Source organism: Muntiacus reevesi, chromosome 7 (assembly GCF_963930625.1).
Source record: "Muntiacus reevesi chromosome 7, mMunRee1.1, whole genome shotgun sequence".
In the NCBI taxonomy this organism is placed as follows: domain Eukaryota; kingdom Metazoa; phylum Chordata; class Mammalia; order Artiodactyla; family Cervidae; genus Muntiacus; species Muntiacus reevesi.
The window spans coordinates 49467382-49484655 of record NC_089255.1 but is presented as its reverse complement, the minus strand read 5'-3'; the positions used below and the strand labels follow the sequence as shown (position 1 = coordinate 49484655).

At 41.5% G+C, this 17274-nt stretch overlaps 1 protein-coding gene across 1 annotated transcript in view; it reads right to left on the bottom strand.

The window, feature by feature from the left end:
• The window catches only part of MYO1E (myosin IE), a 211836-nt gene that overhangs the window by 46671 nt on the left and 147891 nt on the right, over nt 1-17274 (bottom strand). Inside the window, 6 exon segments of the mRNA XM_065942033.1 lie at nt 796-894; nt 4825-4931; nt 10096-10177; nt 12571-12656; nt 13635-13802; nt 14936-15022. Of these exon segments, the coding sequence (XP_065798105.1) occupies nt 796-894; nt 4825-4931; nt 10096-10177; nt 12571-12656; nt 13635-13802; nt 14936-15022 (629 nt within the window).

The window sequence follows — 17274 nt, the reverse complement described above, 5'->3', positions numbered from 1 at the left end:
AGATACTCAACATTATTTTCCATTAGGGAAGTACAAATCAAAACCACAGTGAGAAACTACTTCATAAGCACCAGGATGGCTAGAACCAAAAAGTCGGATAATAACAAATATTGGCAAGGATGCACATAAACTGGAACCCTCAAACAAAACAACCATCCTGTTGGTGAGGATGTAAAATGGTATAGCTGCTTTGTAAAACATCTAGCAGTTCATCAAAAAGGTTAAACATAATTACCATTTGACCTGGCAATTCCATTTTTATGTATGTACCCAAGAGAAATAAAAACATATGCCTACATAAAAATGTGTATGTGAACACTGATAGACACATAATTTGTTATTCATAAGAGCCAAATGTGATGTCTATCAGTTGATGGATGAACAAATAAAATGTGGCATGTTAGAACGTTGGTGCAAGGGAATATTCTTTGTCAACGAGTAGGAATGAAGTGCAGGTACAAGCTATAGGATGACCCTTGCAAACATTTTGTGACGTGAAAGAAGCCAGAAACAAAAGACATATATGGTTCTATTTATAAGCAATACCCAAAATAGGTAAATTTATAGGGACAGAAAAAAGTGTTGGCTTAGGGCCATGGGTGAGGTGGGGAATACTAGGAAAGTGGGATTTCTTTTGGAGGTGATGAAAATATTCCTAAATTAACTGTGGTAATGGATGTACAACTCTATGAATTTATTAAAAGCCAGTGAACTGTACACTTCAAATGGGTGAATTGTATTATATCTCAATAAGCCTGCTTAAAGCATAAAAGAGTCCCAAGTCACCAGTCTTACCTCTGCAGGAACTTTTGGAAGACACGCCGATAGGCGTAACCAGCTCTCCTCACTCGAATGTTCTCTTTGAGGCCGAGGTATTCCACTTGATGCTTCACCCTATAAAGGATAGAGGGAGCCAGGATGGGACTGGGTAATTTTTTCACCCTGTTCCCCTATCCACTATACCCACAAACTCCCAATTTCACACTCCAGGGAAGCATACTAAAAGAGATCATAAATTATAATAATCTGAGTCTGAGCTGGTCCTCAGGTTTATAATATTCACACATATCTGGTAAACCAAAGTGGTAGAAACGTGAGTCAGGAAAATAACTTTCCTTTTTCCCATCCTCCAAATCCCAAACTCACCATCGACCTTTTCTCCATTAAGGAAATTACACATGATGCTGTCAATTAGAGATATCTGCTCATTTAAAGTCTTTTTCACAAATACTGGCTACACCCCAAGCTTTGAGGCAGGGAATGCATTACCCATTGATTCAAGAAGAAATGTTCCTCCTCATGAATCATATGGAAAACAATACGCTTCATGTGAAAGCATTGCTCCATTCATTATAACTTCTGTCATTAGGAAATTTTTGTCAACCGGACAACCGGTTCAAAGTATTAATATTATGTTATGTTTAAAATTCCATGTTTTTTACATATTCCTGGAACACCATCACCCCTCAGTAAACATCAGCCAGGCTGGCAATACCTGTTGTCCTCCTGTGTAAGCTGTCTCCTCCTTTCAGAAGGAGTCCTCTTTCAAGACTGTCCCCAGCCATTAACCCAAGGTTAGGGCCAGAGAACTCCACCAGGGCAGTAATTCAGAATCCAGGGCAGGCAGCTTGCCCAAAGCCAAATGAAGACACATTTCCAACAGGAAAAGAAAAATAAACTACACGCCATAAACTTGTGGAATGAGTAAGCCTGTCCACCGAGAACTTCAATTGACCGCGTGATCCCTGCCAGTGAAGCACACTGCCCTTGCACGGACCCTGACGTTTCATGCTCACAGATGAAGTGAAACCATGGGCGCTCAGTCGCTCAGTCCTGTCCGACTCTTTTTGACCCCAGAGATCACAGTCCACAAGGTTCCTCTGTCCATGGGACTTTTCTGGGCAAGGAAACTATAAGTGGGTTGCCCTTTCCTCCCCAGGGGATCTTCCCGACCCAAGGATCAAACCCACATTTCCCATGTCTCCTGCAATGCAGGCAGATTCTTTACCACTGAACCACCGGGAAAGCCCCAGAGTGAAACCATCTGTCACAGTAAGCCCGCACCAAGCCCTGAGGGCAGATCCCAGGATGCCATCCTATTGGAACACAAATCAACATTCGACTAAGGAATACCTTAGTCTTTTAACACCAGTTTACAAGCGTGTATGTTGGGAAGTTCCTCACTGAAATTCAAATAAGGGATGTGATTAAAAAAAAAAAAAAGCAGGCGAGGGGGACACCATTGGGAGAAAGTCTATGAAAATTTACTGAATAAAATGTACCACTGTCTTCATTTCTCCAGTCTTTGATATTGCAATGACTCAGTTTGGATTTTGAGAAGGTGGCATCACGACTGAGGAACTTCCAACCAGGAGCTACTGCAAGATATTCGCATTAGAGTGACTTTCAGCAGAGCCGAATACAGGGGGCAGGGGAGGGCGTGCCAGGGAGGTACTGCATTTGAGGATGAGTGAGATGTTTTCATTCGTGATTGTGTTTGCTGGGAAGGGAAGCTGGAGAGTCTGAAGTAGGGGGAAGGGAGGGCTACAGCACTTCTTAGCAATACCTCTGCTTTCTAGACTCTGAGGCTGCCGATCACACCACCTTTCTACTCGGTGTATATGTGCATGAGATGTGAGTGTGGGTGAGTGAGTATAGGAGTGACGAAGAGACAGGCAGAGGCAGGATAACAGACACAGGGGAACAGATCTTGGGGGTGTTCATTCTGTCTGACTGAAGAAGTCCCTCTCTGGCCTGACCCTCTTATTTAAAGAGGAAGAGACTGAGGACCCAGGAGACGAAGTGTTTCACTCAAACTAGCTGGTGACAGACCAGGACAGGATACAGTTCTTCCAAATCCTAGGCTAGAACTTAGTTCTAGATCAGCTGCTCTCCAAATATGAAGCCCAGACCATCATCATTCACATCACTTGGGAGTTCATTAAGAATAGACACCCCTCCAGGCCCCACCCCAGGCTCACTGACCCAGAGGCCCTGTCAAAAACCTTCCAGAGGATATTCTGATGCATACTCAAGTTTGAGAACTAATGTCAGAAGGCATAAAACCCCAGACATTTCCCATCTGTTATCCTCTTGACATCAAAGGAGAAAGTGTGTGACACAGTTCAGAAAAGCAGAGGGCAATTTAAGCATATCCAGAGGAATGACCAAGAAGGGGCCAGGGTGGATTCCACATCCAGCTCCTTCAAAGGAATGGCTGGAGTGGCTAAGTGATGGGTTCATGGAAGAGAAGATCCCAGGGAAACACGGCAACTGCCTTGAACTAGCAGAAGAGCCATCACACAGAAGAGTCCCAAGAATGATTCTTATGGCTGAATAGAGTAAAACCAACTTAGAGAAGGGCTGCAGGGCCAGCTGGTGGCAAGAGGTATCCAAAGGTGAGCTGATGACCCAAGAGGAATGGATTTCCCATCAGAGCATGAATGTCATCTACAGATAATATTGTGAGTCTTAGATTATTTTAAATTGAAAAATTTGAGTAATTCTATAAAAAAGATGTTTTAGGAATCCACATTTATTGATGAGATTATTCAGAAAATTGTGAGATAACCAAACAGAAGGCTGCCACATCCCAGCAGCACCTTAAGGTGAGAAAAGTCTTAGGCTGCATCACAAAGTGTGAAAATACAAAGAAAGATTTGCAGACACCAAGTGCTCGCACCTGGGTGTTTTCTTTCCTATTTACCTTTGCCTCCCTAGAAATGATCAAGCATTGTCTGTCTGCTGTGGGTTGGAAAGGGTCTTGCTGGGAAGATGGGAAATGAACTCTCTAGGTCCCTCGGGGGAAGTGATGAGCAGCTAGGAATTTTCATCCTGGTTTTCCTATTGGAGTTTAACCTTGACTAAGTCAGCTGATACCTAGAAGAGTCTATTTTTTTTTCCAAGAGAGAAAAGAAAAAAGAAAAAAAAGATAGGCATTCCAGCATGAATTCTAGTATGAACAGGAACACAAGTATACTCAAGTCCATCTCATCTGGTGACAGTGGTAGGACTTCTCTCTCTAGTCCAAGTCACTCACAGGGTCTCTCTTCAGCCCTGCTTCCTGTGTTCCTATGGACAGGAGGAATTTCCCCAGCTGGATACAAAAACTATATTCTCCAGTCATTATCAACATTTTCCTACTCAATCATCCCCCTTGTATCCTGCAGAGGCCACATCCCTAAATGGCAGGTGTAGGAGGAATGTGATGTAGGACTCCTCAGAAGCCAGGGAGGATATGGCTCACTGCTTATATGCCACACACCTCCCTTGGGCTAGTTCCCTCCTAGAGAGTCACGCTGCTCATCAGCGCCATGCTTTGGGGATTACAGAGCCTACAGCCCCTCTGCCCACATAAGCAACTAAACGACAGATCGTTTTTAACCAGCTCTGCAGAACCCCACTTGCAACCCTGAGCTCAGCATTCCAGGCCACATCCTGTGGGTGCTGACGAGGAGCCGAGTGCACTGAGAATGTCTACACAGGGCCTAAACTAATCTGAAAACCATCCTGACTCTGCTGTGCTGGGGTTTGCTTTCTTTTTTCCATTTGCCCCCAGACCAGCCAAGATCAACATTATAAATCGCTAATTCTGAACTGAAGGGCACTGCCAACATTTCAGGAAAAAACAAGGAGGGAAAAATGATATATATATAGGTTTCTTCCTGAAGTCAAGACACAAAGACATAAAACACATCTGAAGACAACTGAAACTGCCCCTGCCTTGGGCAGAGGCCGGATGGCCGGACTTGAGCAGTTGGAAAACAGGCTGAGGCTGCCCTTGATGTTAGCTGAGCTCGACCTCCACCTCTGCCTTTGCCATACCTGCTTTCCTCCCAGTCTTTGGGCTTCTTGGTTTCATTGGGTTTGATACAGCGAATGTAGTGAGGTGTACATTTCATCAGGGTGCTCACAAGGTCATTGGCTTGTTTCTGGAAAGGAAGAATAACATCATTTAGAAACATGGAACTTGCTCTAAATCAGCTTTCCAAGGAGACTTGTGTGCAAATGTACAGCCAGAAATTCATCCTCATGACAGTTTGTTCATTAGATTTAACTCAGGGCTACTATACTTTCTCAAAGCTCTACTGACTGTTATGGTGCTCTGAACACTCACAAGTGCATTTGAAATTAAATTTTTGACAACAATGAGGCCTTTTTAGTATAGCTAATAAAATAAAAGCAAAAAAGAATCCCCCAAATCCAGTATATCCAGACACATAATTTTTAGGAGAAATAAGAAAGCATGCTAATTATTAAAAACTTTAGTTAATTTCATAACAACTGAGGGCTTTTGAAAATACATTTTTCTTTTTTTTTTTATACAAAAGGATTTATTGAAAATACATTTTTCTTATAAACTTTGGAGAGACAGGTGGTGCACAAAATTATGTGCAAGAATAAATCATTAGAACCCTCTGTACTCTTTCCAGGCAATCCAACCAATGAAGAATCATCTTAATAAAATGATGGAAAGTCACAATTAAAAGGTGGGAGACACATAAAAATTTCAGAATTCAAAAACCTTTGTTATGCCATTTCATCCACCTTCTTCCTCAGCATGTCTTTTTACAGCCTTGCTGACTTGGAGCCCTTTCAGTGTAGCAGGAAACTTACTCCTTCACAAACTAAAATACTCGATGTAAAATCATTCCTCACTACCTGCACATTGGGTACCCGCGATGGAACTGGGTTCAAGCAGAAAAAGCCACATAAATAAAGCTAAAATTGCTCATGACATATTTCAAATCATGAGTATCTCAAATGAAAAATCCATCAGAGCCCACATCAGCATTTCTATACCCACAGCTGAGCACACCCCATGGATCCAAGCTTGGGGCACGCACAAACTCTCATTCCAAGCAAATCAGCGTGAAGAGAGAAAACCTCTAAAAGAAAATAGAGGAAAGGATTTCTAAAGCCAGAAAACCATTACCAAGTCAGCAGAAGGGACTTGCCTGCAGTAGACCACCCTCTTTCAATTAGGACTTTTCTATTTTCAAGGGTTTGGGAAATCCGAAACCCTTGAGAAAAACTCCAGTGTTTTCAAAGCAAAAGTTCTCCATTTTAGATATGCAGAATATGGCATTATTTGCAAGGCCTGGAATTCAGAGCAGAGGTGCAGAGGTTGTACGAGCAAAGCAAAGCTCCATGATGAAAATGTACAGTGACTTAAGTTCCTTGTTGATGAGAGATTGTATTTTTTTTTAATTCCAAACTCTTATTTTTAAGAATAACTTGGCACACTATTGAGTCCTAAGCATTTAAGAGCATCTCTTTTCAACCTAGCAAGATGAAAACACAGGGGCAAGTTTGACTTAAGTTTCTATGCCACTTGACACAGTTCTTTCCAGCTCAAAATAGTAATGTACTGAAAATGCTTCATGGACTAGACACACGGATTTTCTTATTTATGACTCAAGATTATCATTCCCATTTTTTTAGATGAGAAAATGGGGCCTTAAATAAAGTATTGCTCGAGATAACACAATTAGTAAGCAACAGCAGTGAGGCTTGAACCCAAGTCTGTGAGCTAGCAAGTTTTCTCCCTAACCACAATGCCTTCCTCCTTCCTAAGGAAGATAATGAATAATTTATTGTAATACCAAAAGGAATTAACTGGGAGGGTTAGGATTAGACAGAAGCCTTTAGGTTGTGGGATGATTAATTTGAGCAAAAAATAATTTATCTTAACCATCACAATTATCCTGTACTTAGCTATGGGTCAACTATAGATGCCCCCCTGAGGTGGTGGGGAAGCCACAGTTTGAATTTACTCTGACTCCAGACAAGAAGAGCCCATGACTTAGAACAGAAAGCTACCAAAGCTACTTGCTGAGCAGAAGTGGCCATCAAGATATGCAGACCAAAGAGTAAGCAAAGGTGATACTCCTTAGGGAGATAGCTCCTCATTCTACCCTCCATGTAGATTGTTGGCAAGTCTGAACTAGGATCCTGGCTCTACTCTTTGCAAGCTGTCTGACAAATCACTAAATTTCTTTGGACCACAGTTTCCCATCTATAAACTAAGCAGAACTAGAATATTACTACTATCTCAATGTGCAGGTTGGAATGGATGTTTAATGTCTACTGGTCCAATCACCTCATGGCACTTGCATCTCCTGTCACATCTGCTCCTTTAGAGGCCAGGCCCACTTAGATAAAGCTACCAGCCCAGTCTACTTTGCCGACTCTGAGCTCCATTCTTTCTCCCAATAGCATCAACCTTTGGCTCTAATTTCAAAACTGGTCCCTTTTAGTCATGACAATGTAGAATTTAGGAAAGCCTCAACAATCACATGTTATTAAATAAAGAATACGCTTTATAAACAAAGATAATGGAAGTTCTCACCAAATATTCTATAAATTAAATTCTACAGAACACTTTCACATTTTAAAGAATTAGAATATGTAAAATACCCAATATTAAAGCTACCTTGAACATTAATTTTTCTTCTAAGGAATACAGGATCCCTTTAAACACTTATACTCCAAGATATCATTAAGATGATATGTAGCTACTATATATAAAATAACCAACAAGGACCTCCAGTATAGCACAGGAAACTATACTCAATATTTTGTCATGATCTACAAAGGAAAAGAACCTAAAAAAGTTATACATATATATGTATAACAATCATTTTGCTGTACATCCGAAACTAACACAACATTGTTCATCAACTATACTTTAATAAAAAAATTTTTTTAAAAGATGATGCTTAGCATCTGCAAAATACTGAGGATATGAAAGATGTAAGAGATTGGGCCAGAGCTATGCATCTCTAAGAGGTGACTTAGGAGACACAAAACAGGGAGACTCACTCCTATGTGGAGGCAGAACGTCAGACAGCCAGAGGCCACATGGTTCACCAAGGAGGGACCATTGGAGGTGAGAATATGTAGAGTCCAGCATCCCTCAACAAGCTTGCTAACTCCCCCAACCATAGCAATCCAGAACATTCTGAGTACGCCTGGAAGGGGGCAACTCTGAGCATTCAGCTAGATGAGAATAAGAAGGAGGCAAAGGGTTCAAGTCTTCCGAGGAGGAGAGAAATGCCCCTGCTCCTGCCCTCCTTTTTATAGGAAACAAGCTGGACTGAGAAGCCAGACCACTTGAAAGTGAGTCACTGCAGCCCTGGTGATCTGGGCCCCTTGGATGTGAATGTGTGACAGTCTTGTGACCAGAGTTTCCAGCCTAAAGCGAATCCTCCTCCAGGACCCAGAAGTGACAGCATGAGTCAGAGCCCTGCACAGAGGTCAACATCTGGGGCTTGGTGAGAACTGCATCTCCTCTCTGCCCCAGGGAGCTCCATCCAAACTCCGTCCCAGGACGTTCTATGTCTCCAGTTCCTTCAACAGGATTGTCCTTCATCCCCTAGTGGACTCTACCCTCTAACTCAAGACCCAGCTTGCATCTGACTTCCTCCACAAAACCTGAGGCTCCTCTGGATGGGACTGTCTTATTGCTGTGACATTACAGTGTTTGTGTCCTCAGAGGCTGGGGAGGCCGGCTTCCATTTTCTTGAAATGTTCAGAGAAGAAAAAGCCAATGAACAGGACAGGAACAACCACCGTATCCATAGAGCTCAGGTTATCGAGAAGGGTGAGAAGGGCAGGTAGGATCTGGCTGTCCAGCTGGTGGGGGGGAGGACAGTCCAGGTGGGCAGTCAGCATGGGCGCATCAAGTGTCCACTGAGAATTAACCAGAGATGAAGAAGCACGGGAGAGAAGGAGGGGACAGATGGAGTAGCTGTAATATGAGAGCAAACACTTTTGTGTTTCTTATGTTTCAGGCAGTGTGTGCCTTAGATGGATTATGAAATTAATTACCACAGTATCCCTCCTGAGATTAGGTACTAAAATCTCTACCTTACAGAGAAGGCAAAAGAAGCACTGAGAATTTAGGTAATTTTTTAGCAATCCATGTGGTGAGAGATTTGAACACTTATGACAAACCCCAGGCCCCTACTGTTAATCACTTGATGATACCATTGATTATAAAGACAGGGTGGTATTTTATTGGTATGATTCTTTAAAAACCATTTTTAATATGCACACTACTATATGTAAAATAGATAATCAACAAGGATCTACTGTTTAGCACAGGGAACTCTACTCAATACTCTGCAATAACCTATATGGGATACGTGTAACTGAATCACTTTGCTATACACCTGAAATTAAAACAACATTGTAAATCAACTATACCCTAATATAAAATAAAAGTTAAAAATAAATATATAATTTTAAAAGTGTTTTCATCTGGTATAATTAAAAAAGAAGAAGTTTACTGACTGGTTTTTCAAAAAATTACATGATGGAGTGTGTTCAACACAACCTTTAAGTTCAGAGTGTTGTTAGGGACAATTTTACCACACAAGGCCTCTGATAATTCAGTGCACACCCCACGAGAGGCTTCCAAGAAACAGTAAGAGAACTTCCCTGGTTGTCCAGTGATTAAGACTCCAAGATCCCAATGCAGGAGTCATGGGTTTGATCCTTGGTCTGGCAATTAAGATCATGCATGCTGCAAGGCACAGCCAAAAAAAAAAAAAGAACAAAAGATACACTAAGAATTCCTCTGATTCTGAGATACTGTGGGGCCAAGGTACCTGTAATTCACAAAAAGAAGGGCCTGCAAGGTCCAGTGAGGAAAGTGCAGAAATTCCCCTTAAAAGGCCCAGTAGAATTTCAGGTATGTATAAAGTACTTGGCGGAGTTTTGGGGTCTGGTGTGGAAAATCATCACCAAAATCCAAAATATGGCTCTAGATCATAAAATTTCTCTGATAGATTAATGTGAATTCTCCTAGATTCAGTGCAAAGCCATTTCCTCTTAGAAAGTAGCTGATTATCATCTGCTGACTATTAAGCTACGCGGTACTTAATATCCCTTTGGGGTTTTAGTACAGCCAAGCCAAATCCAGCTAGTATCCTGTAACCCTTTCTCGAGCAGCAACATCACTTCTGGCCATCTTCTGTAACCAATCTGTTGCATCTCACTGACCTTAGCCTGGCCCAGGGCTATGGTTCCTGAGTCCCAGAAAATCCTACCTCTTACAGGAATCCATAAATTTTCCAAAAGAGAACAAACCTTTATTTTGCTTCCGGCAGTAGTTGGGCGCCCTTTCTTGTCAGCTTGCAGATTTTCTGGAAATAAAGACTTTATAAAAGGTCTGGAAAAAAAGAGAGACAATGGATTAGCAATCAGCAAGTACCTTGGGGGCTGGAACACCTTCTTCCACAGAGAAGTGAGAGTCCTCCAGAAGCATAGAACCTTGACTACAGAATGGCCACCTGACTCCAAGCACAATCCATCAAGTTAAAGACAGGAAAAATAAAGCAGCGGACAAGAGGAACACAGAGAAGAATTCTAAGATAGAAGCATCTTGGAAAATAAAATTGGAAAAATAAAATTTTAAACTCTGCCTTTCATGTTTTCCCATCCACTATTATTGAGACACACCTCGGCAGCAGGACACAACAGAGGGGGCTAAGTGTGAATTTGCTGAGTTAAATAAGATAGGCTGTAACACGGGAATGTGTATGAATTGTCCAGATTCAATGCAGATTCTGCTTTGCTCTAAAGCAGGGTTTCTCAAGCTTGGTGCTAAGGATACTTGGGATTGGATAATTCTGTGTTGGGACCCCAGGGGTGGGGGTAGGGGTGCTTTACATATTATGGGATGTTTCACAGTATCAGTGGCCTTTGCCCACTAGATGCCAATAGGCCACTCTTTCTACCATCCCTCCCTTCAAGCAAAAGACCCTGACTTTGCTTTTGAGTATGAGCAACTTTAAGTGAAGCTAATTCACTAATGATTTGCTGGCTGAATGTATCTTCGTTAGTAAGTGTAACTGAGCTGCATCTGTTGATATGCCTGCCTCAAAGGACACAGGGCAAGGACAATGTCTTAGTCAATGTAGTGTACCCAGTGTCTGGAACATAACCTCTACCTTGAACACAGTAGGTGCTCAATAAATACTTGCTGACTGACTGACTGATGGAATGAATGTGATTCATGTAAATTCCTCCTAAGTGACTTACTAGTAGGAGTAATAGTGCTAGTGGCTCAGTTGTGTGCAACTCTTTGCAACCCTGTGGATGTTAGCTTGCTAGGCTCCTCTGTCCTTGGAATTCTCCAGGCAAGAATACTGGAGTGGGTTGCCATTTCCTCCTCCAGTGGATCTATCCGACCCAGGGATTGAACCCGGGTCTCCTGTATTGCATGCAGATTCTTTACCATCTGCGCCACCAGGCAAGTCCAAGTGACTTACTGGGCATCATGAATTTTCCAGGAACTTTCCCCAGTAATAATCTACTTTAAACCTCACCAGACACAGTTATATATTTTTACAGCACATGTGTTTTCTAAACAATAGACCATGTCTACACGACACGAGATTTAGATGGAAGCATCAATAGCTCTTGAAGTTGGCAGTAATTTTAATAATTAAAAAAAATCTCTGAAAGCATGTCTGCACCTGATTATCATAAACCCCACAAGCCAGGATTTGTGGTTTACCTGACCTTTTAAGAGCAAATAGATTTTTATGTTTTGAATGAAGAAATCTCTGAAGTGAGGGGTGTGAGTGCCAAGGAAGTACAAGCCTGGGAAGATGCGGGCTGGGGAGAAGTGGAGGCTGGCGGGAGGGGAAGGAGATTAAACAGAGCAGAAATTTGAACTGTGGACAAAAATGAAACTCAATTTTGCTTTCATAGAAGTCAGGCCCTTTCTAGAAAATAATCATGCTTGCAGCTGTTGATTAAAGCAGTTAACCCTGATATTATGATAGTTGAAGTAAGAGACTAAAAGGACACTATTACTTGGAGGAAGCTCTAAAACTTGTAAAAACTGGAAGACTGTGCAATATTGCATTTGCTTGGCATAGAGAGGCTTGATCACGTAAATGACGCCTGACGCCCATTACCCAGGACCACGGGGACCTTTGCAGGTAACAGGGAAGGAAAGGACATGGCAAAGCAGGTCCTGAGTGTTCCAGCAGCTTGCAGGGGGCGGGGAGCGGGGTGTGGTGTTCCCGTTGCTTCTATGACCACAGCTTAGTCAGGGTCTGGGGAGTTAAAATGGATCTCTGAGTGTCCTTCCCTGAGTTCTTGAGCCGTTTCTCAAGTGCTTTAGCAACTCATGTTAACTTGGGTGTAGCTAAGCCATTAGCATTTTTAAAAACTGAGTAAATGAGGAGAATTCTTAGGATGATATTCCAAGGGCAAAGTTTCACAGAACCAGACTATTCCACTCGTAGATTACATGACTATCCCAACCCAGTCCCAGGATGGGCACTTCTTCTAGATAATACCATTGAACATGATGAAGCTGGAGACCCTGAAGGGCTTGTAGATGACACTTCAAATGTGGGGTGGGAAGTATTAAGGATAAGGGAGAGACTAAGATTGGGGGATAACTATTTTAAGAAGTCAAATTGTCTAATGATAACTCCGACCCAACAGCACAAGGAAGCAAAATGCTGACCAGTCAAACATCACAAGTTTGTCCTAAAACTAAAAATCTGATCAAACCTCTGTGTCAGATAAGGTGAACACACTTACAGCTCACTGCTTTGCATAAGCTCGATCAGATCCATAAAAAGCACATCACGGTTCCGCTCACAAAAGCCATCCATGTCATAGGATACCTTACCAAGAATGGAAAGAAATCAAATTTTATCTTTTAAATATTTCATTGAACAAAACATCCAAGCCAGCATGGCTATCGTTCACGGAATATGTATATTTACAGATGTAAAAAATGGGCTTTCATCCCGATATGTCACATTAAGGCCGTGCATGTTTTACTTGCTAGATGACTTAGTTGGTGATGGCCTAGAGATGCTGATTGCACACACGATCCAAAACATACATCACCAGGCCCCCAGCTCTCACAATTATCTCTACAGATATACGGGTGTGTAAATAATACACTGAATTCTTTCCCTAAATTTTAGCTAAGATGGAATAAAATGAAACTGTGCACACTAATCCACTGCAATGGACCATGTCATCCGAGGATTTTTGATTTCTCCTATGAATGGTGTTAAGAGTGAGATCAATTTAGCTACAGCCTCATGCTCAAGGATCCTCCCTGGTTAACAAGAGATTAATTGTGATCAAGAGTGAGACCAATGAATTTCCACAGTACTGTGAAGTCTCCAAATATCATGACCTCAGTTTACTTATCTGTGTATCACCAGCACTCACACAAAGCTTGGTAATGCAGTAACAAACCCAGTACTCATGCATTTCATAAGAACAAACCCCTGGTCCTTATTTATACTCCCAAGGAAGACAGGCAAGTAAAAAAATGCAGGCTTGCATAAGAGGCAAGATGAAAGCTCATTCCTTCAGCAGTTAATATATATGCTGATTCATATTTACATTATATAAGGGTGATTCATGTTAAAAAATACACAGCAGTGTATACTATCTTTTGCTTGTCTCTCCAAATATTTCATAAGCCCTATGTTGCATGAATGAATGATGGATCAATAAAACACAGTGAGGCAGATAAAACTATATGGACACTTTTCAGTTGCCTCATGAGAAAACAGATTACATACCCAAAGGCTTAATACAGGTAACTTCCCCTTTGTTGAAGCCCTGCTCCCTGGCCATACCTTCCCAGCATAATGGTGAATAATGAAGCCTTGGTTCCAGCTGTTGAAGTGCTCATGGTTCCCAATCTGCATCTGGAGTTTCTGGAGCAGCGTCTGGTCCGCCCCCTCACCCACTGCGTGCATCGTGGCACATACATCATCCAGAATGCTCATGATCCCAGGAGGGTTCTGATAGGACCAAGAAAGCAAAGCCCCAATTGACTGTTCTAAAACATACCATGTTCACTAGGACTTTCCTTAAGCAAGGAAACAGCTCCCGAGACTTAAGATACCATCTTGGAAGTCAGTCTTTCCCTTTGAGGAAGGATGCTATTAGTAATCCCAAATGGCAGCCACCTCTTAGATCTAACGATGGAACAAAGTTCATTTTCAAAAAGAAAAGTTTAATTTCCCAAAGTTCTATTCAAAGTCACACACAGAAAGATCATTATCTGCTCACTTTTATTGTACTAAGTTGATTTTTAAAACTCTGAAGAAAGCCATTTTTCTTTGATCCTAATTCATTTCTTAATGTTTGTTTTCAGCTTGTTATCCATATAGACATGGATAATACATACTGGACACATTCTATCATATATCGCTTTTTCTGCATAGCACTAGTTTATAAATAATCCTCCTGTTTTATACAGTCTTTATACTTATTATTTTGATTGCTATGTTTCCCTGTTCTTGTATGCTATAATTTATTTAAGGACTGAATTCTCTATGAATGGTTTTATCATTGCCAGTTTGGGACTTTTATAAAAAACAAAACAAAATAGTACTGTGCAGATCTGTCTATGCCCCTTTATTTTCTTTTGAATAATTTCTAGGGCTAAAGTCCTAGAAGTTGTATAAATGGTCTGGAAGGCAGGGCCAATTTTGTATCTCTTCATACACTATGCCATCAACATAAGTGATAGCTGTCTCCTCTTAAAATTCAGTAACAACTTCCATTCATAAATTGATAATGTACTTATATACACATGTATATATTAACTGTAAGAATAAAACCCTGTTTTCACGCATATACATAAAAGCAAAATAAATGTAATTGCTAAAACTCTCTGCATCGAGGATTTCCTTGTGATCCAGTGGCTGACTCTGCACTCCCAGTGCAGGGGGCCTGGGTTCAATCCCTGGTCAGGGAACTCGATCCCACATACCACAACAAAACCCAGGCACAGCCAAATAAGCAAACAAAAAACCTCTCTTCAATCAGAGTTCTCACTCTCTCTATTCTAATACAATGACAGAGAGAATGAAAACTCACTTAGTGTAAACCTGTGAACAGTGAAGAGACACACCAGACCGATACTTACAACTTTGTTCTCAATGAGGTCACATACAACTTTGTTATTAAAGTAATCGATGGGTGTCCATCTAATGCCTTCTTGCACATATTCTTCCTATAGGACAGAAAGCAGGAATTCTCATTATGACTCAGTGAAGACCAGCTAGAGTTCAGCACAGATGGATATCACAGGCACATAAATCATCAGGAAAGAAAAACCTGGATCCCTCCCATAAAAACTAGCAATACTAATATTTTCTAAAAGGAAGAGGAAAAGAGAATTTCATTGCTTGGTAATTTTTATGTTTGGTTAGAACCATATAAAATTGCTTCCATACAAATTGTTTTTGACATACAAAGATGGCAATTAAAAATGGCTTAACCCATAGGTCCAGTTATGAAATAATCTCTTTGAACTTAACATAGAACAGAAGTACAGATTAGCATCTAGATACTTAAAAGGAAGGCCCCTCATTCAGGTCAGTTGCTCATTAAACATCATGAACACCATCACACTCTCCTGGTTTCCCTTGTTCCTCATCAGTCTTGCTTTGTTAGCATCCAGTGCTGGCTCTCCCCTCCACCCCCTGATCTTTATATGATGGGGGTTCTCAGGGCTCAATCTCCCAGCCTTATTTTCCCAACCTTTTCTCTCTAGGTAATTCCAATCAACTCCGTGGCTTAAAATAATACCTATAGGCTATGACACCTGAAAGTGTTTCTCTAGTCTAGACTGGCCCCCTGAGTTCCAGAGTCACATTTTTTTCACATACTGGAATTTCCACTCAGAGGGATAACAGGCCTCTCATATCTACCACATTCAGCTCTGGCCCTACATCCCTCCACTGTCTCCAACCAACTGCCCTCCTCCTCCTCTTACCATTCAGTAAACAGTCTCCCCACTGGTTCTGTTATTCAAGCTGCAATCAAGGTAAAATCATCTGCGACTCCTCTTTCCTCAGCTAATTATGTTGAGAGCAAGTCACACTGACTCATTCTGCAAAATATAAACCAAATCTGACCCCCTCTCACCACGTCCCCACCTCTACTGTAGCCGTCACTGTCTACGCCTCACCATTCCTGCTTAGTCTCCCCGGGAGTCTGGTTTTGAAACTTCTACTCTTGTTTGTCCTCTCCTGCCTCAGCCTGCCCTGTCTAAGTGCACAGAGTCAAAGCCAAATGGTCAAAAACAAATCAGATGGCAACACACTCTACTGAAAATCCTCCAGTGGCTTCCCATCTTTCTTACCCTGAAGTCTTGGCCGTGCCCTACAAAGTTCCTCTGTGACTCAACCTCTGCCTTCTCCCATCTCAGCCTCTACCACGTCCACTCTTGGGGTTTGGCTCTAGCTACTCTGAGGGGTGGAAGAATTCCAGGGCAGAATTTTCTATGAAAACTATTCATCACTGGTGTTCCTAAGCAGACACATGAACACTTCCGTGAAGAAGCATTCTTCAAACAGCCTCGAATATGTGCAGTGGGTTGAATGTGTCTCCCAAGATTTTGTGTCCATCTAGAACCCCAAAATGTCAGGAAATAGGATATCTGGAGATCTAATTAGCTAAGAATCTCATAATGAAATTATCATGGATTTAGGGTGACCCCTAAATCCAAAGACTGGTGTCTTTGTAAGAAAAGAGAGAACGAGATTTGGACACAGAGAAAATGGATACATGAAGACACAGACAGAGGCTGAAGGCATGCTGCCCCAAGGCAAGGAATGCCAGGAGCACCTTGAGCTGCAAGAGGCAAGGAAGAATTTCCCCTATAGCCTCTGGAAAGAGTGCTACCCTAGCAACATCTTGAGTTTGAATTCTGGCCTCCTGGACTGGGAGAGAAAAAAATATCTATTGTTTTAAGCTATCTGGTTGGTCGTACCTTATAGCAATCTAAGAAATAAAAAAACAGTAGGTACCAGAATAAAAGGGAACTTGTACTGGACTTTCAGTAGGTAGTATAAACAAGATAAGTAACCTCAAGTCAGAATTTAAATACCAGCTTTGTAAAAGACACATTTATTTTTATGTTAGATTGGGAGCAGAGCAAATCCGAGAAAACCAAGTTTTCCTTTGGAACACAGTATATGCCATAGGCAATTGGGGTTGGAATAGGTTTCCATTTCCACTTGGTCAATGAGTCATAGAGTAGTAAAAACAACAACCAGTCATAAGTCCAACTTCACAGCATCATTTACTTACAGAGAAAGAAAATGTAGCAGATGGTGTTTATACTTCAGACTAAAATGTCACAGTGGCATATGGTTTTTCTGCCTGACTCTATTAAGTACATTTTTCTAATAAAAAAAACTATAATATGAACCTATATACCAAAAGAGGAGAGATCTATACCCCTTCAAAACAAATTAG